We start from the raw sequence: 23,648 nt of genomic DNA on the forward strand, positions 1-23,648 counted from the left end.
TGTTAGTGAGTGTCTGGTTTGTTTGGCTGGCAGAGCCAAATTAATGGCCATAGAAGTCCACAAAATGTAAAAAAGATAGATACTTAGGGATTCTGTTGTTTCGCAAGTTATTTTTCACACAAATGGTGGTCACTAGATACTTGCTGCACGTGGTTGCCTCTTTTTTCCACCCTACCTGGTAGTATTTTATTTTAAACACATTTCTTGGTGGAGCCCAAACTTATCACCAGCGTATAGAAAATAGGCCAGTGTTGGAAAGTCTGTGCAGTGAAGTCGGGATCATCCCAGCATGTGGAGCCTCCAGGGTCATAGTGGAGGTTTTTTTTTTTTGTTTTTTTTGTTTTTTTTTTTTTTGTCATTTCTAGTTTTGTTTTCCGTTGGAAGGAGTATTAGTACATGATTCTAAAGTGGTGAAGTTTAATGGAGAAAAAAAACTTCACCTGGAAATGTTTGTGTTTTTCTCTCACCAAAGAGAAAATGGGGATTTCTAAGACAGTTGGAATTTCTTTCCCCTGTTATCTTTTACCTTGATGTGTGATGATCAAATTTCACATCTCCGGGTTGCTAGGAGACAAGCAACCTATCTCATAGATACTGACACATAAGACCTCTTTATTCTTTGGACTTCTGTATTTCTCAGAATTGTCATGCTTCCTTTCTAAACCCTAAATTATGCAGAGGTAACATGATTATTTGACCAAGCTCAAGAAATCTAAAACGGGTCAAAAATTCCAAGCTTAGTTTAGATAAAGGGCATTACTGGCTACAGTATATCGAGGCAGCATTCCTGTAAAGTCCATATTTGCCTCTATTTTTGCTGTTGACTCTTCTGTGACATTCTCAGGGCACGAAAGTGGTTAGGTGGGGGCAGCCTGGGTGGTTCAGTGGTTAGGCACCGCCTTTGGCCCAGGGCCTGATCCTTGGAGACCCAGGATCGAGTCCCACATCGGGCTCCCTGCGTGGAGCCTGCTTCGCCCTCTGCTTGTGTCTCTGCCTCTCTCTGTGGCTTTAATTAAGATTAAAGCCATTTAATCTTAATTAAAATTAAGATTTTAATAAAATCTTAAAAAAAAAGTGGTTAGGTGGGAGTAGGCTGAGAATATTCTGTCTAGAGCTTCTTATGATGTTAAAAGAATTATAAGTGAATCATGGCCCCAGGAACTCTGTTTCAATAATTAACTGATATGGTGTCTCAGGAACATGTGGCTTTACTGTACTATTTTGCCTTATTAGCCATCTTTAAAAGAAAAATTGATCTTCGGTTACAATTCTTTGGGTAGTGCCTTAAGTTTAACATTAGAGTACTAGGGTTCAAAAAAATGTACCCAGATGGTAGATGTTGGTAATAATTTGGCACAAGAATTCCTTTGAAATTGAATACATTGCAGTATTAATCAGAAAAGTGTTGTTGGCTTCTGATTTTGAATAGCATAGGGATTAGAGACTGAAATGGTTAATTAAAATTTAAGGAATTAGGAAGCTCTGCTTCATGTTACTGGAGATCAGGCTCTCTGTTTTCCTGTCTCAACTCAAGGTAAATTCTCTATAGCAGTTGGTTTAGAGAGATGTGTATTTTACAAGTAGCCGAGGTGACTCCATATATTATGATGACATATGGCAAGACTCAGACCCCTAAATCATTTACATTGGTAAATACTCTGCTACTTTATAGATTGACTCCAGTTCTTAATTTTTTTAAATGAGCTGTAGTTTATTATTACACTAGAAAAATTAAATGTCTTGTTCTATGAAGATGAGTTGGCAGTGGCAGAAGGACACACTTTTCAGTGTGAGTTATTTAAGGTAACTAGGGCTGTAGATTTGATCGAGAAAGTGGCTGAGATAGGGAAGAGGGAGATTTATTAAGAGGTTATATATGTAGAATTACATAAAATTTTATTTTTTGTAAATGTCTCAAATATTTAAGATTTAATTTCTCTGTGCAAACAATATAGTGGTAAACCTTGGTTTTCTGTGATTATTAACGGATTATTTTTCTTTTTTTAAGATTTTATTTATTTATTTAAGAGAGAGAGAGAGAGAGAAAACGGTCAGTGGAGAGGGGCAGAGGGAGAGAGAGAAGCAAATTCCCTGCTGATCAGGAAGCCCAATGAAGAGCTCCATTCCCAGACCAGGACATCATGACCTGAGCCAAAGGCAGACTCTTGGTTGACTGAGCTACCCAGGCACCCCTAGATTATTTTTTTTAAAGATTTATTTATTTAAGATTTATTTTATTTATTCATGAGATGCACAGAGAGAGAGAGAGGCAGAGACACAGGCAGAGGGAGAAGCAGGCTCCATGCAGGGAACCTGATGTGGGACTCCATCCTAGGTCTCCAGGATCACGTCCTGGGCTGAAAACGGTGCTGCCCAGATTATTCTTTTTAACTCAAAAAGTTATACAAGTGCTAAATGTTCATTACAAAAAAAATTGAGAAATACATATAAACAACAAAAAGGAAAAATTCCCTTATGATTGTATCATCTAAGGATAAACGTTGTGAACTATAGATTTCTCTCATCATTAAGATGGCTGCATGGCTCAGTGGTTGAATGCCTGCCTTTGGCTCGGGGTGTGATCCTGGAGTCCTGGGATCGAGTCCTGCATCAGGCTCCCTGTGAGGAGACTTCTTCCTCTGCCTATGTCTCTGCCTCTCTCTCTCTGTGTCTCTTGTGAATAAATAAAATCTTAAAAAAAAAAAAAAAGAAAAAGATGTCTTTCACAACCAGATCTATTATGCATGCTGTTTGTTAAATTTTGCTTTTTTCATGTAACAGTAAGATTAAAATGTCTGTTAAGCCATCAAATTTTCTTTATTTTCATTTTTATGGATGCTTTAGTGATCCTTTGTGAGATGAACTAAAATTTCTTTAATAAGTCTCCTATGGGTAGAGTTTAGGTTGTTTCTGTTTTTTTGCTGCAATAACTTTTATATCTACCTTTTTTTGCCTCTTTGACTATTTCCTTAGGATAAATTCCCCAGAGCAGAATACTTTGTAATGGATTTACACGTTTTAAGGCTTTTGAAACATGTTGCCAAATAGCTAGCTTTCCAGAAGGGCTGTTCCAGTTTTCAAGTTCTTCTCTAACTGGCTTTTATACTTGGATTAAAATGTGGAATTTTTATTTAGTTGCAGAATGAGGAAGAGCCTGGAGAACCAGAACAGGCTGTAGGTGACGCTCCTCCACCTTACAGCAGCATCTCTGCAGAAAGTGCAGGTACGTAACTGTGCGAGATGACTCTTGAACTCTTGAAGTGCACTTAGCCAGAGGCTTGTCCGGTATGTGTTTGTTCATCTTTGCCTTTGCTTCAGCTTTCCCAAAGAAGTCTGACATGATTTGTAGTTTGTTGTCAAAAGTGAAAAAAACTCTTAATTACTGTTCTGAAAAACACTTAAACATTTTGGTATGGCTTTTTTATGGAATTCAATTTCATTCCAATAAAACATGAAGGAAATAGAAATTTAGCAACAGATGGTTACCTGATTTTTCTTTCTTTTTTTTTTTTTTTTTTTAAAGATTTTATTTATTTATTTATGAGAGAGAGAGAGACAGGCGCAGAGACACAGGCAGAGGGAGAAACAGACTCCAGGCAGGGAGCCTGATATGGGACTCGATCCAGGGTCTCCAAGATCACACCCTGGGCCGAAGGCGGCACTAAACTGCTGAGCCACCCGGCTGCCCCTGATTTTTATTCTTTCTGTAGTTTCCTCAGTTATTTGGCTCTTTGCGATTCTAGTGCCTGCAACCTGGAAACAGAGTATGTTTGATTTCTTTTGTGGTAGTAAATTCTTGATAAAAAAAAAAAAAACACAAAAAACTGGAAGTCTCTCAGCTCTTCCATAATGTTCCTCATAGTTTAAGCCCTCCTTAAATAATCTTTCACCCTCACATCTTCTGCAAGATTTTTAAATTTTCACATATTAATGTAGAAAGGATGGGGAAGAGAAAGAAAATCTCAACAGTTGAGGACTTCTGGTAGTTTAAATCTACCTGATAAGTAATTCTACTTTAGTTGTGGAAAGTTGACTAGTTTTGGTGGAATATCTTCCATTTTCTCTAAAAAAGAAGTGTGGCAGAGTGGTAAATATTTGGCCCATGGTGCCACCACTGAACCCGTCCTACTCCCAGGGTAGATAGGTAAGTTGAAGATAGCATCTCTCCAAAACACAGCTTCAGAATCCTTTTCAGTACAGCGCTTGGGGCAGCTATTGTGAGTTGATGTGGAGTTAAATTTGTTGGTCTCTGTGACCCAGAGGCTGCCTTTATAATGAAGCAGAACATGGGTCAGGGGATCCCTGGATGGCTTAGTGGTTTAGCACCGCCTTCAGCCCAGGGTGTGATCCTGAAGACCTGGGATTGATTCCCACCTCGGGCTCTCTGTGTGGAGCCTGCTTCTCCCTCTGCCTGTGTCTCTGCCTCTCTCTCTCTGTGCCTCTCATGAATAAATAAATAAAATCTTAAAAAAAAAAAAAAAAAAAGAACATGGGTCAGATCTTTACCTCCACTCTGGCTTCAATTTTTTTTTTTAAGATTGTATTTATTTATTTATTTATTCATGAAGGGCACACAGAGAGAGAAGAGACATAGACTGAGGAAGAAGGAACCTCCCTGAGGGGAGCCTGTTGCAGGACTTGATTCCAGGACCCCAGGATCACGACCTGAGCCAAAAGCAGATGCTTAACCACTGAGCTGCCTAGGGGCCTCTTTTTTCTTTTTTTCAAGATTTTATTATTTATTCATGACTGTCTCCTTGTATTAATTTTATTTATAAACATCTAAAACTAATAATGCAAAAATAAAAATAAAAAAAAATAAAACTAATAATGCTAACTTAAGGTTTTTTGCAGAATTCTAGGGTGTCTCATGGAATTGAATGAGAACACCAAGACTTGGGAAAGAGTTGCAGTGCCATGCCAAATTCAATCATTTCTACCCAGACTATAAGTACTGATTTTCCATTAATAATATATCCAGTGAAAATTCTAACTGGTTAATAAGAAATTTGGGATCCTGTTTCAGTAATGATAAAAGTCCTTTAAGTACCCAAAATCATTTGGAGGTAATTTTTCCCCAAATATCTGAGTTTCTACCTTCTATAATTGAAAAGTCTTATAACCATTTTCGATAGAAATCCTTGTCTCAAACACTTCTCTCCCTTATTCACTTACCATTCATATTCTTTGTTTAAATTTTTCCTTATGGGAAGCTTGGGTGGCTCAGTGGTTGAGCATATATATGCCTTTGACTCAGGGCATGATCCTGGGGCCTGGGGATCAAGTCCTGCATCAGGCTCCCTGTGAGGAGCCTGCTTCTCCCTCTGCCTGTGTCTCCACCTCTCTCTCTCTCTGTGTCTCATGAATAAATAAATAAAATCCTTAAAAAAATTTTTTTTCTCTTACAATTTAGGTTACAATCAGAAACATTCTCTGGAAGGTATTCTATTCCATGCTGTAGTGATTCCTTTATTCATTGAGATTTGTAGAACTTTGATTAAAGAATCAAATTTCCCTTTGCTGTCAGATGGTATTTTCTATATTGTCCTTATGAAATCTCTTTAACCTCTTTCTTTTTTATTTTTGTTAATCTTGCCATGGGCCTCAACAGCAAATAACAGACTTTTTAAGATTGAGTATAAGGTGGAGGTGAACTATTTCTAGAATAGAGCCTGAACAATGCTCTCTCAAATAGTCTTTGAGTTTTATGGCATTTCATATAACCACACAGAGGCCTTAAAAATAAAATAGACAACCAAACTTTTAATTTATTTTTTAATTTTTATTTTATGTAGGCTTTACACCCAATGTGGGGCTTGACTCACAGCCCTGAGATCAAGAGTCTTATGCTCTACTGACTAAGAGCCACCCAGGCACCCTATAAACCAGACTTTTAACTTCCTGGGTCTCTGTTGAGCTCTTTGAGTTTCAGATAAGTGAAGAAGTTTCAGAGAGATGTTTTTAGAGATCATAAGTTACTCAAGAACATTAATCTTTTAATTGTGTATGAACTGGGATTTTGCATTATTTTTTTTTTTTTTAAGGAAACCTTTAAAATGGCTTAAATGGCCTTTCCCTCCTTTGTTGTTGAATTAGCATTACTTTTTTTTTTTTTTAAGATAAATGCTGACTATGTACCTACTAGTCCACTTACGAGAAAAAGTGGTTAGAAACAAAATGACATATGCATATTGGTAGGAAAAAAATGAGCACAAATTATTTTGCATACTTTACCTGTTTTAATTTGTGGTATATAAATTGAACAGTCTAAGAAATATTGGAGTTTTTTTGTTCTAAATGTATTAAATAAACTTGAAAGATTGTCATTAGACTTTTCATGGAAACTTAAAATTATATGACTATCTATATTGATGAATCCCATTTAAAAAATCATTTTAAATAGGGAAATAAGGGATTCCTGGGTGGCGCAGTGGTTTGGTGCCTGCCTTTGGCCCAGGGCACGATCCTGGAGACCTGGGATCGAACCCCATATCCGGCTCCCGGTGCATGGAGCCTGCTTCTCCCTCTGCCTGTGTCTCTGCCTCTCTCTCTCTCTCTCTCTCTGTGTGACTATCATAAATAAGTTGAAAAAAAATTAAAAATATTAAAAAAAATAGGGAAATAGGTTTTCTTCAACTTAAGGCAGTAGTAGATATCAGTTTTATTCATTTATTCAGAATTAGTAAGGTGATGGGCTAACTCATATTGTGCTTTTCAAGTTCTAATGACTTAGTTTGATTTGGTGAAAAATAAAAAGAAACTTGATAGGAAATTATGCAGTGATTTGTAATGCATATGTATATATACACGTCTATGCATGTATCTTAAATAGCGATTTTGACATGGAAAAAAAAAGTTCTTTTTTTTTTTAAGATGTATTTATTCATGAGAGACAGAGAGAGAGAGAGAGAGAGGCAGAGGCACAGGCAGAGGGAGAAGCAAGCTCCATGTAGGGAGTCCAACGTGAGACTCTACCCTAGGTCTCCAGGATCACGTTGGGCCAAAGGCGGCACTAAACCACTCAGCCACCCGGGCTGGCAAAAACCAAGTTCTTTAGATTGGATTAGGTGGCAATTTTAGTTTCAATAACACATTTTCATATATTTTCTTCTAAAAGCTGTGATATTTTATTTTTCATAATTAGATTTCTATACCATCTGGTATTTTTTTTTTCTGTGTAGTGTAAGGTAGCAGTCAAGATTAATTTGTTTTTCCATATAGATAGCCAGTTGGTACAGCGCCATTTATAAAAAAGGCCATTCTTTCTCCACTGCTCTGCACTGTCACCTTTATTGTAAATCAGGTGACCATGTCTATGTGGATGTTTTTGGACTCAGTATACTGTTCTTTGGTCTGTTATTTATATTTATGCCCATCTTTTACTGTTTTAATTATAAAGTTTTATAATCTGATATCTGGTAATGCAGGTCATTCAGACATTTTGTTTTCCAAGATTGCTTTGGCTTTTCTTGGCCTTTTGTATTTCCATAAATGTGTTACAATTAGCTTGTCAATTTCCATAAAGTGTAACAAAACAATAACTGGAATTGTAGTTGGAATTGCACTGAATCTGGGGGGTCAGTTTGAAGAGAATTAACATGTTTATAATAATGCTTCCAGTTTATAAACATGACATATCTCTCAATCTAATTAATATCTTTAATCCTCTCAGTAGTATTTTGTAGGTTTCAGTATGGAGAACTTGAATATTTATTAGTAGATTTATTCCTCATAATGTTGTAAAAAATGTTCCATATGTAGTTTTATTTTCTATTTGTTGCTGGTATATGGAAATACAGTTGATGGTTTACACCCATCTAGAGACTTTGTATGCAGAGACTTGCTTAAATAATATATTCTAACAGTTTGTAGATACTCTTGGGTTTGATACATATACAATCATATTCTCCATGATTAAGGACAATTATTTTCTTCCCTTCTTAATGTCTGCTTTTCCTTTTCTTGCCATATTACATCAACTGGTAGGACCTTTGAGGTAATGTTTGATAAGAAGTAGTGAGAGTAGGCATTTTTGTCCCAATTCTCTAATCTTAGGGAAGAAAACTTTTAAAAATTTACAATTAATTATAATACTTACTCTAGGTTTTTTTTTTTAATAAATTAATTTTTATTGGTGTTCAATTTACCAACATACAGAATAACACCCAGTGCTCATCCCGTCAAGTATCCCCCTCAGTACCCGTCACCCATTCACCCCCACCCCTACTCTAGGTTTTTTTTTTTTTTTTTTTTTTTCCTACTCTAGGTTTTTATAGAAACTTATGACCAGATTAAGGTGTTTTCTTTTATGAATAGCTCTTTTTTTTCTTTTTTTTAAAATTATATTTATTTATTCATGAGAGACACAGAGAGAGAAAGAGAGAGAGAGGCAGAGACACAGACAGAGGGAGAACCAGGCTCCACACAGGGAGCCCGATGTGGGACTCAATCCTGGGGCCTCAGGATCACACCCTGGACTGAAGGCAGGCGCTAAACCGCTAGGCCACCGGGGCTGCCCTGAATAGCTCTTTTCTAATAAATATTGAGCTTCTTATAATAGGAGTTAATGAGAATGAAGATGCAACATTAAAAAGAGGAAATGAAATATTTAATTCAAATAAATAATGCCTCTGTAACTGAATTAGTTACCTTAGGCACATCATACAAAACAGTACCTGGTAAAACTAATGTGTAAGAGTCAAAGTGCTAAAGCAAACCTGTGAGAAATGAATTTTAACTTTTTTATTAAGTTGGTTTTCCTATTTATAAATGGGAGGGAAACCATGGTACAGTTTACAGACATACCGGTGAGGTATTTTTGGCTTACATGTTGTCTTTATGCCACTATTAAAATTGTGAACGTACTATGTAACAGTTGGAAAAAAGTGTCCAAAGGCATTTGGAAGAGAGGGCAGAGTGATTTAAGTGAATAAATGTAATAATTGAAAGGTGAATAAGTTTAAAAATAATTCTTGATCTCTTACATTCATACAAAACATTTGATTCATTTATTCTATATGTACTCTTAAAGGAATGGCTGGTTTTTGTATGCCAGGAGTTAGTGAAAATCTTTTTCCTCAGTTTAGCTAATGGTCATATAATTGTGACTTCCTTTTTATTCTGCAGCATATTTTGACTACAAAGATGAGTGTGGATTTCCAAAGCCTCCATCTTACAATGTGGCAACAACACTGCCCACCTACGATGAAGCTGAGAGAACCAAGGCTGAAGCTACTATCCCCTTGGTTCCTGGAAGAGTAAGTCCAATTTACCATGTCACTTGCTGGCTGCTAAATGGGAATTAGGTTCTTTTCATTACCCACTTTTGATATATTATTTATGATTGTACTGATTAGTAAAAGTATAGCTAGTTGGGTTTTTAAAGATTTCATTTATTTGAGAACGAGAGAGACAGAGAGAGAGAGAGATAGAATGAGTGGGAGAAGGGTTAAAGGGAGAGGGAAAAATAGACTCCCTGCTGAGCACAGAGCCCACCACAGGGCTTGATCCTAGGACCCTTGGACCATGACTTGAGCCAAAGGCAGAGACTTAACCAGCTGAGCCACCCAGGTGCCCCATGTACAGCTAATTTTTAAAAACAGGTACATTTTCTTTTGGGGTAATAAACTCTTAATTCTTCCTGAAAATGATACAGTAAAAGGTACAAATCAACAGAAGATCACTAGTCAGGCCAGCTTATTTTCTCTGCCTATACTATTACCACCATTTTCTCAACTTTTCTGCCATGAAAGCCCCTGTCTTAGAGCAGGGGCTGATTTAGGAAATACACTGACTTGACCTTGATCCTGCACATTTCATATTTTGGTATGAGGTAGATAGCTGCTAGGGAGATCTATAGAGAGAATAAGTTCAACTTTATAGAATTAAGCTTATAGAAGGGCCCCCTGCCATAGTGTTGATGAGCCAGCAGCAGTCCAGATGGCTCCTCTGTGAGTACATAGTGAATTCAGATCCCATCTAGCCTGATGTTGATTCATGGGAGTGGGGACTGGGTATGATGAAAGCCAAGAGAAAACTTTGAGGCATTCTTTGTTTTTTAATGTCAGATCTGCAAATAGCTAGATGTGATTTCATAAATACTCATCTAGATTAAAGCTGATGGAAGATAGGGGCCTTAGGCCAGATACTGGGAAAAGATGGGGTAAGATCCATTCCCTAGGAATGTGGGGCAGTCAGGGTTGTAGACTCTAGTCCTGACAGGAAACTAGCATGAACAGTGAGAACAAAAACAGCAGTTTAGCCTGGGCAGTGCAGTGGCATAGGCCCCAGAAGTTCAGGCCTTAGGGTAGTGAACTGTTTACAGACCACAACTACTATGAGTGATGGAGCTTCTGAAACCACTGCTTGACAAAAATAATAATGTAAGCCCAGTGTAGGCTGTAAGGAGAAACTAGCAATCTTCAAGGAACTTATGGTCTAAGGGCAAAACAGTCTTAATATAATAACCATGTATTGGAAGCAAATGACATGCTTGATACTGTGTTCAGTTTCCAATGTATTGTTTCTAGTCCTCACAGTAACTTGTGAGGTAGATATTATATTGTCCCCATGTACAGATGCAAAAATTGAGGCCCAGAGAGATTAAGTAATTTGCCCAAAGTAATGTAGTTAATAAGTAGCATAGGTGAGGGTCACACTCAGATACTCTAGACTCCAAAGGCCTATGTGTATTCTGTAGTCCTTTTAGACTGTATGGTAACTGTCCGATGGAAATACATCGGCATATTAGCTCTGATTAATAACTGAACTCCTTAGAATACTTTTATTTGACAAGTATACATAATTAGGAATTTTTCAAACATTATTTAGCAAATGTGTAGAGAACTTTATACAATGTGCTATGTATTTTGCAATGGATAGGTAGAAAACTTTGAATAAGGCGATATTCCTGCTGTACAAGCACTTAAATATAGCTGGGGAAAAGGCCCACAAATACCGGTATCTAAGCAGTAGTACAAGGATATAGTGAGCTTTAAGAGCTGTGACTTTTTACTGTGTGATTATGGGGAAGATGGAATTTGAAATGGACACTGAGTTTTAATGGATAAGAACATTCCAGAGGGGAAAGGGCAGAAAGCAGATGTGAATTTAGCCTGGTGGGGGGTAGGGTCTGTGAATGTAGAAATTGATTTTGCTTGAGCAAAGAATTTATGACCAGACTATAGGTTGTGGAGTGTTCTGAATGCTATGCTGAGGCATTTAGACTTACATAGAGGTCACACAGACTGTTTCACAGTTTTTTAGCAGGAATATGGTAAGACAAGAATGGTGTTTTAGAAACATTAAGTCAGCAACAATTTGTAGGAGTCTAGTAGTAGAGATACCCAGGACAGCAAGAACAGTTAGAAGGCACCTGTAATATTATTATTACTAGAAATTACTTCCATGTCCTTTTGTAGTATATCTTTGAGTATTGATGCAAAAAAACTAATTAGTGTCTAATAATTAGGTAAAGCATTATTTTTCCTAATAGGAAGTCAGAAACTGGGTATTTAATATTTAAAAAAAATATAAACCAAAAACATTATTGTAAGAATTTCTAACAGAAGTAATGTGTTATTAGAAATGGAAGCTGCCACTGACACTTTGTTCTCCAGTAACCCCCTACCTAGGCAAACCACAGCTTGTTATGGGCTTCCCACCCCCTTTTTATCTGCGTAGGGAGAGTTTGGATTGTCCTAAAGATTTGTTGTTTCTTCTTTTCATTTGGGGAACTTTTATTTATTTTTTAAGATTTTATTTATTCATGAGAGACACAGAGAGAGGGGCACAGACACAGAGGGAGAAAGCAGGCTCCGTGCAGGGAGCCCAACATGGGACTCAATCCTGTATCTCCAGGATGACACCTTAGGCCGAAGGCGGCGCTACACTGCTGAGCCTCCGGGGCTGCCCTCATTTGGGGAACTTTTATTGACTTGAACTGTGTACATGTAACTTTTAAGTATGTATGCATACGTTTTTCAGTATCTCAACACATAATGTACATCAGTTGAAAAGGTGGGACACATAGTTGATGCTAATGTTGGTGAGGATCATGTTCCTTCTAGACTTGGAGTATTTTGATTTCAAGTTAGGATGGAAAAGATGCTATCTGCCAATAAGCTTGGAAGTGTGGTCGTTTCAGACCTATCTGCTAATGTGAACAGATGGTCATGGAGTTGAGCTGTGGGCAGCCCTGAGCCTCTTCATATGTGATCATTCTATCCTTTTTCTCCCATGTCTCACAAAGCATTTCAGTTTCTTAATAGGTTCTGGATTACTAATATTCTGGGCCCCCCAGCAGGCCCTGGATTACTAATTCTAGAACGTAAGCCAAATTGATATCTTTTCTTTAGATACATATGAGTGAATACTTCTCGTTGAACTTTATAATTTTTGAACCTCATTGTTAAAGAACTTGGGTTATAAAATGAACAATTCATTTAGAAAACTATAAAGATAGGGATGCCTGGGTGGCTCAGTGGTTGGGCGTCTGCCTTTGGCTCAGGGCATGATCCTGGGGTCCCGGGATCGAGTCCCACATAGGGCTCCCTGCATGGAGCCTGCTTCTCCCTCTGCCTCTGCCTCTTTCTCTCTCTCTCTGTGTCTCCCATGAATAAATAAATAAAATCTTAAAAAAAAAAAAAAACCTATAGAAATAGAAGAAAGTTTTGTTTCTTCTCTGATTGTCTTAAAAGACAAAATGAAATTTTTAACACATAATGAGCCTTTTAATGTTCATAGTTTTGAATTGGGCCAACTCAGTAAATTTTCTCTTTGGTACTCATTTTTATCCCCTTTTTGTGATGCCTTTCATTTGCTTATGAATAATTCATTGGGAATTTACCTTACTCTTTCTCTTTTCATTTAGGATGAGGATTTTGTGGGTCGGGATGACTTTGATGATGCTGACCAGCTGAGGATAGGAAATGATGGGATTTTCATGTTAACTTTTTTCAGTAAGTAAATACACATAGCAGAACCACCTCCCACAAACCAGAGTGCTTTGAATTATGGGTGAATATGACTGAAATAAAATGACTAGTTGAACTATTTTAATATATTATGTTTATTTTATGCCTTTTACTAAGATGTTCAGAGCTTAGTTCACTTTTATCTTAATATTCTGTTTATCTTCTATTTCTATGAATATAGAAAATATAACTGAAGCAGTTTGGGGAATGCTATATTTTTATATGAACTAAGCCTCATCTTTTAGGTCTGCAAAGACCCTTAGCATTGCTCTGACTCGTACCTGACCTGTAGAGTAGGAATTAAAGGCCTTATTAATCTGATGGATTTTTTTTTTTTGCATGCTTCTATTTTCTGACAGATCAAAGTCAACTGAATTTTTTTTTTGCCTCCTTCATGTTACTTTTGTTGTTGTTTTTTGTTGTTTTGTTTTAAGATTTTATTTATTCATGAGAGACACAGAGATAGAGAAAGAGAGAGAGAGGCAGGGACACAGGCAGAAGCAGAAGCGGGCTCCATGCAGGGAGCCCAACGCGGGACTTGATCCCGGGTCTCCAGGATCAGGCTCTGGGCTGAAGGTGGCGCTAAACCTCTGAGCCAACCGGATTGCCCCTCCTTCATGTTATTTTTGCATTCATCTTTCCATGTGTCACTTAGAAGTGAGTGACTATTTTTTTATTTGCTATATTAAAAAGATAAGATATAAAGGAAATGCAGTGCTTTTAAAGGTGGTGTGTTATGAAGCTGTCAGAATTCATAGAAAGATGAAAAACCTGAATCAGATTTTATTTACTGAAGTGTACAAGTCCTAAGTATACAGTTTGGTGAATGCTAAGGCATTTTTGAAAGTGAATAGCAGTAGACGTAATGTAATTATCTGATATTCAGAGCAGATGACTTCTTGTTTGTTTTGGGGAAGAGGACAGAGAATAGATTTTTGGGGGAGATAAGGCAAGGGTTATGGTGGGTGGGCTGAGCTGTCTTTTATCCCTGGAAAACCCATTGAAGCAAAAGCACATGTAGAAGGCACTCTTGCTTCTTGGGTAACAGGATGTGTGTCTCACAGGGTTTTTTTCTTCTCTCTTACAGTGGCATTCCTCTTTAACTGGATTGGATTTTTTCTGTCTTTTTGCCTGACCACCTCAGCTGCAGGAAGGTATGGGGCCATTTCAGGATTTGGTCTCTCTCTAATTAAGTGGATCCTGATTGTCAGGGTAAGTTTATACTAGAAAATATAAACCCTGTAGAGAAACAATCAGTAGAATAACTTTGATTATTTGATTTTTTTCTTTTTACATTATTTCTGCATTTAAAATGATTTTAGGTTTGTCTTTGTTCTGGTTTCATGAAGTTGAACCTAAATCAGCTGCAGATGGTTCATGCGTGTAAGTTTTATAGTTAAATCTAGTGAATATTGGTGTCCCAAGGCAACATCCTATAGGATGTTCACAATTTGCTTTCTCTGCTGTTAATGTCTATAATGTGTGTTTGTTCTGAAATTAGTTGTTTTTGTAATAAAAAGAAAATACCACTTCTTTGGTGTCTCATCAAAAGCAGGCATTCCTCACATTAATTCTGCTGAAGTTTTGGTTTTTCTTCTTCCCTCTTTCTTGCTCTTTGCTTCTCTCTCCTTTCTCCCTCCCTTCCAGGGTTGTTTATTAGTAGCATCGTTGGTTCTGCCAAAATGTTTTGGAACTGAAATTGTTTACAAGTGCTACTCCATTGGGGGGGGCTTTATCTCTAAAATATATTAGAAATCTTCAGTGATTTGGGAGTTACAGGTAGTCCAAATTACTGAAGTAATTTGTACTTTAAAAGATCTAATCTCTTAAAATATGTTGTGATTTCAGGTAAGTTTATTGCTTTTGTCAATTTAATAGATAAAATCAATGTATTCATCATAAATTGTCATTATTAACTAATTAGTGGGTATTGACTGGACACTGGACTTTTTCATTTTTCAAATGTATTTATTCTGACCAGTTGTTAACATTTTTAGGATTCTGAGTTCCTTTGAGAATCTTTTAGGAGTTAGGAACTTTACCCCCCAAGCAGCTAATACATACTCATCTAAGACATGGACTTAGGTGAAGAACTCAAGCACTAAAGAGCTTTTCCATTCCCTCCCTAAATCTTAAATTGTTATTCCTATTAAGAAATAAAATACTGGCTTTCTGCCCCTGGACGCCGCCGAGTAAGCATCGTTAAGTCTCCCCTCCCACCGCCGTCAGAGTCTCCCAAAGAGCCCAAGCAGCTGCGGAAGCTCTTCATCGGAGGTTTGAGCTTCGAAACGACCGATGAGAGTCTGAGGAGCCATTTTGAGCAATGGGGGACGCTTACGGACTGTGTGGTAATGAGAGACCCCAACACCAAGCGCTCCAGAGGCTTTGGGTTCGTCACATACGCCACCGTGGAGGAGGTGGACGCGGCCATGAACGCCTGGCCGCACAAGGTGGACGGAAGAGTCGTGGAACCAAAGAGGGCTGTCTCCCGAGAGGATTCTCAAAGACCCGGTGCCCACTTAACTGTGAAAAAGATTTTTGTCGGTGGCATTAAAGAAGACACTGAAGAACATCATCTAAGAGATTATTTTGAACAGTATGGGAAAATTGAAGTGATTGAGATCATGACTGACAGAGGCAGTGGCAAAAAGAGAGGTTTTGCTTTTGTGACCTTTGACGACCACGACTCGGTAGACAAGATTGTCATTCAAAAATACCATACTGTGAATGGCCACAACTGTGAAGTAAGGAAAGCCCTATCAAAGCAAGAGATGGCTAGTGCTTCGTCCAGCCAAAGAGGCCGAAGTGGTTCTGGAAACTTTGGTGGTGGTCGTGGAGGTGGTTTTGGTGGGAATGACAACTTTGGTCGTGGAGGGAACTTCAGTGGTCGAGGTGGCTTTGGTGGCAGTCGAGGTGGTGGTGGATACGGTGGCAGTGGGGATGGCTATAACAGATTTGGTAATGACGGAAGCAACTTTGGAGGTGGCGGAAGCTATAATGATTTTGGTAATTACAACAATCAATCCTCAAATTTTGGACCCATGAAAGGAGGAAATTTTGGAGGCAGAAGCTCTGGCCCCTATGGTGGTGGAGGCCAATACTTTGCCAAACCACGAAACCAAGGTGGCTATGGCGGTTCCAGCAGCAGCAGCAGCAGCTATGGCAGTGGCAGAAGGTTTTAATTACTGCCAGGAAACAAAGCTTAGCAGGAGAAGAGAGCCAGAGAAGTGACAGGGAAGCTACAGGTTACAACAGATTTGTGAACTCAGCCAAGCACAGTGGTGGCAGGGCCTAGCTGCTACAAAGAAGACATGTTTTAGACAATACTCATGTGTATGGGCAAAAAACTCGAGGACTGTATTTGTGACTAATTGTATAACAGGTTATTTTAGTTTCTGTTCTGTGGAAAGTGTAAAGCATTCCAACAAAGGGTTTTAATGTAGATTTTTTTTTTGCACCCATGCTGTTGATTGCTAAATGTAATAGTCTGATCATGATGCTGAATAAATGTGTCTTTTAAAAAAAAAATAAAATAAAATACTGTATTTTTTTAAATGATTTTTAAAAAGATTTATTTATTTATTTATTCATGACAGACAGAGAGAGAGGGGGGGTGGGGGGGGCAGAGGCAGAGACAGGAGAAGCAGGCTCCATGGAGGGAGCCCAACAAGGCGGCGCTAAACCGCTGAGTCACCCGGGCTGCCCAAATACTGTATTTTAATGCTCAAACTGCATTAAACTTTCAGATAATAAAGCCCCCAATAGAAAACAGATAACATTAGTTAGCAGTCTTTTTTTTTTTTTAACCAGAAGTTTCACTAAACTGACTAAAATGTTAAAACTGAATTGAATGAATCAACTTGTATCAGGATGGCTTTGTCTGTAATAGAAAACTGAACTCAAAATGGCTTAGAAAACAGTGGGAAAAATTTATTTCCCATTAAAACAAGTCCTGACATGGAGGATCACCATATCTGTTTTGCTTATTCATTGACATCATTAGGGACGATTGATGTCATATTGGTACAGGTGCTCCTCCCTCAGGATTCAAATGGCTGTGGCAGTTTCAGGCATCACATCAGAAGCACAGCTGTGTTCAGCAGAAGAAAGAAAACTTATTTCTTTTCTTTCTTTTCTAAGTGCAAGAAAACCTCAGCAACCCTCACTTCCCAATGGCCAGAATGTGCCATTATTTGGCAAAGGAATGGGGGATTATTATGATGTTCATAGTAAAGCTTCCAAGGTTAAGGCATACCAAGAACAAATAGTTTTGGGACTGAGTAAGCAAAGTAAAAGTATCATCAAAACATATTTCTAGGGAGATCCCTGGGCGGCTCAGCAGTTTAGCGCCTGCCTTTGGCCTGGGGTGTGATCCTGGAGTCCCGGGATCAAGTCCCACATCAGGCTCCCTGAGTGGGGCCTGCTTCTCCCTCTGCCTGTGTCTCTGCCTCTCTCTCTCTCTTTCTCTCTCGTGAATAAATGAAAATCTTAAAAAAAAAATGAGGTTTTAACCTCATTATAAAAATAAACAAACTTATTTGCTTTATTTTTCAGTTTTCCACCTATTTCCCTGGATATTTTGATGGTCAGTACTGGCTCTGGTGGGTGTTCCTGGTTTTAGGTAAGTGCTTTTAACATAGACAGTGGAGAGAAAAGATAGTGTTAAATTTTAGAAGTAAAATTACTTTTAGTAAGCCCTCATCTTCCTTCCAACCCTAATATATAATTCTTAAAAATATTTCTTAAAGATTAGATTGCCATCACCATTATTATATTAATAAAGCATCTCTTGGTGGTCGATTTTTTTTTTTTCCTAACCCATTCATACATATTTCTCAGATTTCCCATGTGACCAGTGGACACACTAATAAGATGACTTTATAGTCTATCAGTTATTTTCTCCTGGATAATTACTGCCATAAAAGGGTTTACAAAAGATTATAACCAATTGAACTACTCAGGAGTCTATGTGGCCAATTTTCAGTTGACTCTGTCAGCAGGAAACAAAATGTATAGCCTTGCTTGACAGAACTTCCGGAGGAATCAGTATTGGGTTTCCAGAATTCTTTGGTGAGAATAAGAATGATTTTGCAATGGGAAGGAGGCCTTTAGGATATGAATATATATATATATATTTTTTTTCTAGGTATTTCAGGTTCTTCTTAAGATTATCTTTTTTACTCTTAAGTATTTATTTTAAAACCTCTTCTTTCGAGACATTCTCAAGCAAAAAAATGAACATTGGGGTGAATAGTGTTGGCTTCTTCATTCTTTGTATAGAAACTATATATGATATAATAAGGGCCCACCGTCACTGCTGTCATTTCTACAGAATTATAGCAGAGCCATCCTATAGCTGTTTAAGATGGTATAATGGCCTCACCTGCTTCTTTGATATCACTTCTCCCGTGTCCTGTTTAGGGCCTTCTTATTGCCTCCTTAATTAAGATCCCTGGTGGCAATGCTGCTGATGGGTCTGGTTAGTACAGTGTACACCCCTGTCCAGTAGTTGCTTAATACACTCAGGACTTACCTGCTTTGCCTGTGGTGATAGACCATGCATTGCTGAACCTAAAATTTAACTGGAAAATATAAGTCTTACATCATATCAGCCCCCACCTCTCCAACAGCATCATCTACTCTGCTAATAATGGTCATTGAAATTCCACGGAAAGAGAAGTCATGATTTCCCCCCACCCTTAATTATTAAGACGCTTAATAATAAAAATGCCCAGAGAAGAGTTACTTTAGAGGAATAGTTTCTGGGTTGCTTATTCACAAAATTGTATCTTTAAGAAAAACGCTAACTCTCCTTTTTCCCCCAAGCCAATACTGAATGGATCAAAAAAAGAGCCACTAACATATTTTCAGGTTGATCGTTGACAGCATAGATAATTTAAAGAAACTTAATGAATTATCTTCCTATATTAAAGTTTCATGGAAGATGAATTTATAATACTTGTAATTAATTGATCATTCTGTCTATCTTACTGTTCACTAGTAAGCAGAAAAACAGTGAGGCTTTGGATATCATTTGTGCGTTTGGACACAGTGTTTGGGTCATTTTTAGAATTTTTCTTGCGGAAAGAACCAATTTTGGGGTTTGTGTTTTGTTGCAAGGAACAGGCCCACACAGAGCTCTCAAGCTGACAGCCTATGAACTACAACCAGCCTGTAATTGTAGTCTGTTTGTTCCATAGTTATTTTCAGAGGTTTTTTTTATTAGCCACCATCATTTAAAAACTTAGTTTCCACATAAAATGTCTGAATTTTGTTTACTTTTCTTAAAATTGGGATATCTAGCAGAACAGGCCTATATTTCCCCAAGGCACCCACCTTTTGGTGGGAGCTGTTGCAGGTGTCCCCTCCTATTAGGCTGTGTGCTTTCCACTTTACTAGGATTCTCTGACGCAGCTCTTCATGGGGTGGCCTCTGCTCTGTAGTCACTTACTACTTTTGGTGCCAAACAGAATGGGAATGAGGAGTGATTGCTGAATGGGTACACATTTTTTTTTTTAGGGGTGATAAAAATGTTCCAAAACAAAGATAATAGTTTTGGTTGTACAGCTCCATAACTACTAAAATTAAAGCCAGCGAACTGTACACATTAAATGAGTGGACTTCATGGTATGTGAATTATATCACCATGAAAGTGTTTTTAAAAAGTGTCTTAAGATTCAGGGACCAGCCCTAAAGGAGGATGGCCCAGGAGTGTGTGAGCTGTTTCTAATTAGGGGGCACATCACCTTTCCCATGGATTGTTCTAACAGGTGTCAACTGTGAACGGCTAGCTTCTGGTGTAGACACACAAAATCAGTCTTACTCCCTTAGTGCCTCACAAATAAATGGCCAAGTGTATTCTACTTGTATGTATTTTTTAAGAATGGAGAAATAGAGTTTAGAATTAAGAATATAAAAATAGGTGTGGAGGGGGAAAAAAAAAAAAAGAATTGTAATAGGTAAGGGGATCCTGACATCTAGTGGACAGCATGTGTATAGTTGATAGGAAAAAAATGCCATGCCAAGGGATGTTTTGTTTAACTTGAGAAAAATATTTTCTAACCCCTCTCTTTTTTTTGGAGTTAATTATCTTGAAATACTTTTTTTGAACCCAGAAGGTAGGTTTTGATAATGCTTCTCAGGTTGCCACATGTACATATTTAACTCCATCTTATATTTTATTTCCCTTTTAGACCAATCACATTCTTAATGTACAAAGCCTTTCATTTGGGCTCTTGAGATTTTTGTTTTCCTATTGAGAACTGGAAATTTTTTAATGGAAATCCTTAGGAAATTTTGGAGAAAATTGCTTACGTTTTCATAGCTTTTAGCAGAAAAATGATGAAGTAGTGCTATCAAGAGGGATATTTCTGGCGAAGGGACTTAATACAGAAATTATAAACTCATTCTTTTCTTTTTTAAATCAGGCTTTCTCCTGTTTCTCAGAGGATTTATCAATTACGCAAAAGTTCGGAAGATGCCAGAAACTTTCTCAAATCTCCCCAGGACCAGAGTTCTCTTTATTTATTAAAGGTATTAAACAAAACTTTATTCTAGACCCAGTATAATCATGTGATACATTGCAGATTTCTATTCAGGTTCAGAGTAGAGTCTACCCCCTATGGTAGGAAATACAGAGAAGGTAAGGAAGCCACAGTCCTTGCCTTTTAGCAGTTTCTAGTATAGTAAGGATGTTTTCATAAAAAACTGTTGAAAAGGGCAAGTTAGAAAAACTACCACAGGAGAAAACATTATCTCATGTTCTGACAATACAAAAGAGTCAGGGGTCTTTAGTCATCAGGGAGCTAGGATATTTGGCTCTATGAGGTCCTAGATCTTTAAATCTTGAATCCTAAAGCCACTGCTTATTGTTGTACTGTTCTAGAGGAAAGTACTGGGAAAGTACTGAAAGGCCTTTCAGGCCTAATCAGTGAGCTTTAATTAGATCCCCTAAGCTCCAGATCTCCAGTGTGAAGAAACCTTTGGCTGTATCAGGATCTCCTTTTGCCTGGTTTACTTATAAGCCCGCCAAGACTTCCATCACTTAAAATTAGTCAGGGAAACTTTCCTGGTGCCCTTCTTTAAGTTCATACATACCCTGATATTACCACTCTGCTGGTAAGGAGGGTCAAACTTAAGGAAGGAGAAAGAGCCTATTCCCCTGCCTTGAATAAAAGGTCTAAGTCGTGTTGAGGCTCCTCTTTGATTCCTATGTGGTTTTCCCCAGAGCTGATTCTTAGATCAGTAGCTGCAAAAAAAGGAAGAACTGTGGAATCCTGAGAAAGAGTACACCAGAGAGAGACCTCTCTGGTAACAAGATCTAATAGGACTTGTCTCTTTGCTCCTTAAGACTTGAGAAAGAGTACACCAGAGACAAGGAGAAAGAGACAAGGAGAAAGAGCCTATTCCCCTGCCTTGAATAAAAGGTCTAAGTCGTGTTGAGGCTCCTCTTTGATTCCTATGTGGTTTTCCCCAGAGCTGATTCTTAGATCAGTAGCTGCAAAAAAAAGGAAGAACTGTGGAATCTTGAGAAAGAGTACACCAGAGAGAGACCTCTCTGGTAACAAGATCTAATAGGACTTCTCTCTTTGCTCCTTAAGACTTTTGGGGATGAGTGGGTTGTGGAAGAGAACTTTGAGTTACATCTAGGGGGCTAGGCTAGTTGAAGATCAGGCAAGACTTTGTTTTTTAGTTTTTGGGTTTTTTTCAAAGATTTTATTTTAAAGTAATCTCTGCACACAATGATGGGCTCAAATTTATAACTCTGAGATCAAGAGTTGCATGCTCTACCAACTGAGCCAGCCAGGCGCCCCTTCTTTTTCTTTTAAAAATAATAGATTCCATCAGTCTAGTCAAATGGTAGCTTTTGGGCAGCCCCAGTGGCTCAGTGGTTTAGTGCTGCCATCGGCCTGGGGTGTGATTCTGGAGACCCAGGATGGAGTCCCACATCGGGCTCCTTGCATGGAGCCTGCTTCTCCCTCTGCCTGTGTGTGTGTGTGTCTCTCATGAATAAATAAATAAAATCTTTAAAAGAAAAGATAGCTTTGAATTTCTGAATGGACTGAGGTAGCACCTCTGTCTCTTCTCTTCATTCTTCACTTAGAAGGAAGTTTTGATATTTATTAGGGGATTACATACCTTCCTCATCTTGTTTCTGATATATAACAGATATCAGCCAGATGGGAGAAAGCTTGAACTTCTCAGTTTTCCTGTATTGCTAGAGACTGATTGAAGAGTTTTTATTTATAAAAATTGTTACTGTTTTCTTTGGATTCTTAAAAATTCTGAAAATTTTTTTTAAAGATTTATTTATTTGACAGAACACAAGTGAGGACAGAGGGAGAGGGAGAAGCAGACTCCCTGCTGAGCAGGGAGCCCGATGTGCAGGGCTCGATCCTAGGACTCTGAGCTCATGACCTGAGCCCAAGGCAGAGGCTTAACCAGCTAAGCCACCCAGGCCCCCAATTCTGAAGTGCTTTATTAGGAGTATTCTAAATGTAAAGCGAAGTGTCTTTATTTGAGGTTCTGAATTGAAGTTGACAGTCATTAGTATTAATGCTGATAAAGCTGTGAGGGACATTAGGCCTACTGTTCTCTGTATTTTGGAGTCAGAAGCCTTAGCATGCTTTTCGAGTTGTCAGAAACTTCAAGCATCCCCCAGTGGAGGGCATAAAAGGTTTCTTCACTTTTCTATCTGACTTTGCTATTCTAGTATTTGAAATCATTTCTGACGTGCCCAGAGGATTCAGAGCTCTAAATTAGGGGACTTAGAGCAGCATTTAGAATTCTAATGACTTCCTTAATAATTGTCAGTATCCCTAGAGTGAATCTGAAAAGCTATAATATCTCTTGGGACTGAATTTCCTTTGTCCATTGACAGGGATAAGAACTGTTCATATGGATCCAAATGTAGAATGTTTCTCTAGTTCAGAGGAAATTTAATTTAATTTGAAGTTGTGCTAGCAAACCATCTTGTAAGGTATTAAGATTTTCTTTCATTGAGACTTCTTATTACTTCATTTAATGTAATTGTCGCTAGTTAAAAGCTAGCTGTAGGCTTACTTTTTGCCAGAAAGACACGGGTAGGGACTTTTAAAATAGCTTTGCCATAACAGAAAAATAACTTAGTGCCCATTAAGTCCTAAGATCTGGCGTTTTACTAGAAAAAGGTGTAAGAATAGTGACTTTTCAGGTGACGCAAAATATAATACACACAAACCTTGAAATGACCCCAGAAGGCCTCTTTCTAATCAGTTAAAGCAGTTGTTAAAAAGCCACACACTAAAGTTCATGTACTTCTATCTTAGGAGCTGCTTTCAGGTTCCCTTTTGGGAGCTCATTTAAGCTTAAAAAGGAAATCTGGTTTCCTACGCCACAGTGAGAAAAACCAAATGAAGCTGTTAGAGGTGGGCCCAGAGGCATCAAGAAGTGTTTGAGTACAGGAAGCAGAAGAATAAAATGTAAATACTCTTTCTATATTGTTTAAAAAGAAACAGATACCTTTTAGAAATCTCTTTATCTTAGAGCACCTGGGTGGCTCAGTGGTTGAGCATCTGCCTTCGGCTCAGGTCGTGACCCCAGGGTCCTGGGATCAAGTCCCTGCAGGGAGCCTGCTTCTCCCTCTGCCTATGTCTCTGCCTCTCTCTGTGTCTCTCATGAATAAACTTCTTTATC

At 38.1% G+C, this 23,648-nt stretch overlaps 2 protein-coding genes across 2 annotated transcripts in view; both read left to right on the forward strand.

The window, feature by feature from the left end:
- The window catches only part of NDFIP1 (Nedd4 family interacting protein 1), a 53,364-nt gene that overhangs the window by 25,303 nt on the left and 4,413 nt on the right, over nt 1-23,648 (forward strand). The window contains exons 2-7 of the mRNA XM_072749871.1: nt 3,136-3,223; nt 9,127-9,257; nt 12,872-12,959; nt 14,062-14,186; nt 17,529-17,595; nt 20,402-20,507. Coding sequence (XP_072605972.1) covers nt 3,136-3,223; nt 9,127-9,257; nt 12,872-12,959; nt 14,062-14,186; nt 17,529-17,595; nt 20,402-20,505 — 603 coding nt within the window. The 3' untranslated portion in view covers nt 20,506-20,507. The remainder of the gene's footprint in view (nt 1-3,135; nt 3,224-9,126; nt 9,258-12,871; nt 12,960-14,061; nt 14,187-17,528; nt 17,596-20,401; nt 20,508-23,648) is intronic.
- LOC112907271 (heterogeneous nuclear ribonucleoprotein A1-like) lies at nt 15,050-16,318 on the forward strand. Its single transcript, XM_025982487.2, has 2 exons — nt 15,050-15,059; nt 15,129-16,318. The coding sequence occupies exons 1-2, from the start codon at nt 15,050-15,052 to the stop codon at nt 16,154-16,156; spliced, it is 1,038 nt and encodes a 345-aa protein (XP_025838272.2). The 3' UTR covers nt 16,157-16,318.

This window comes from Vulpes vulpes, chromosome 2 (genome assembly GCF_048418805.1).
Source record: "Vulpes vulpes isolate BD-2025 chromosome 2, VulVul3, whole genome shotgun sequence".
NCBI classification, from domain to species: domain Eukaryota; kingdom Metazoa; phylum Chordata; class Mammalia; order Carnivora; family Canidae; genus Vulpes; species Vulpes vulpes.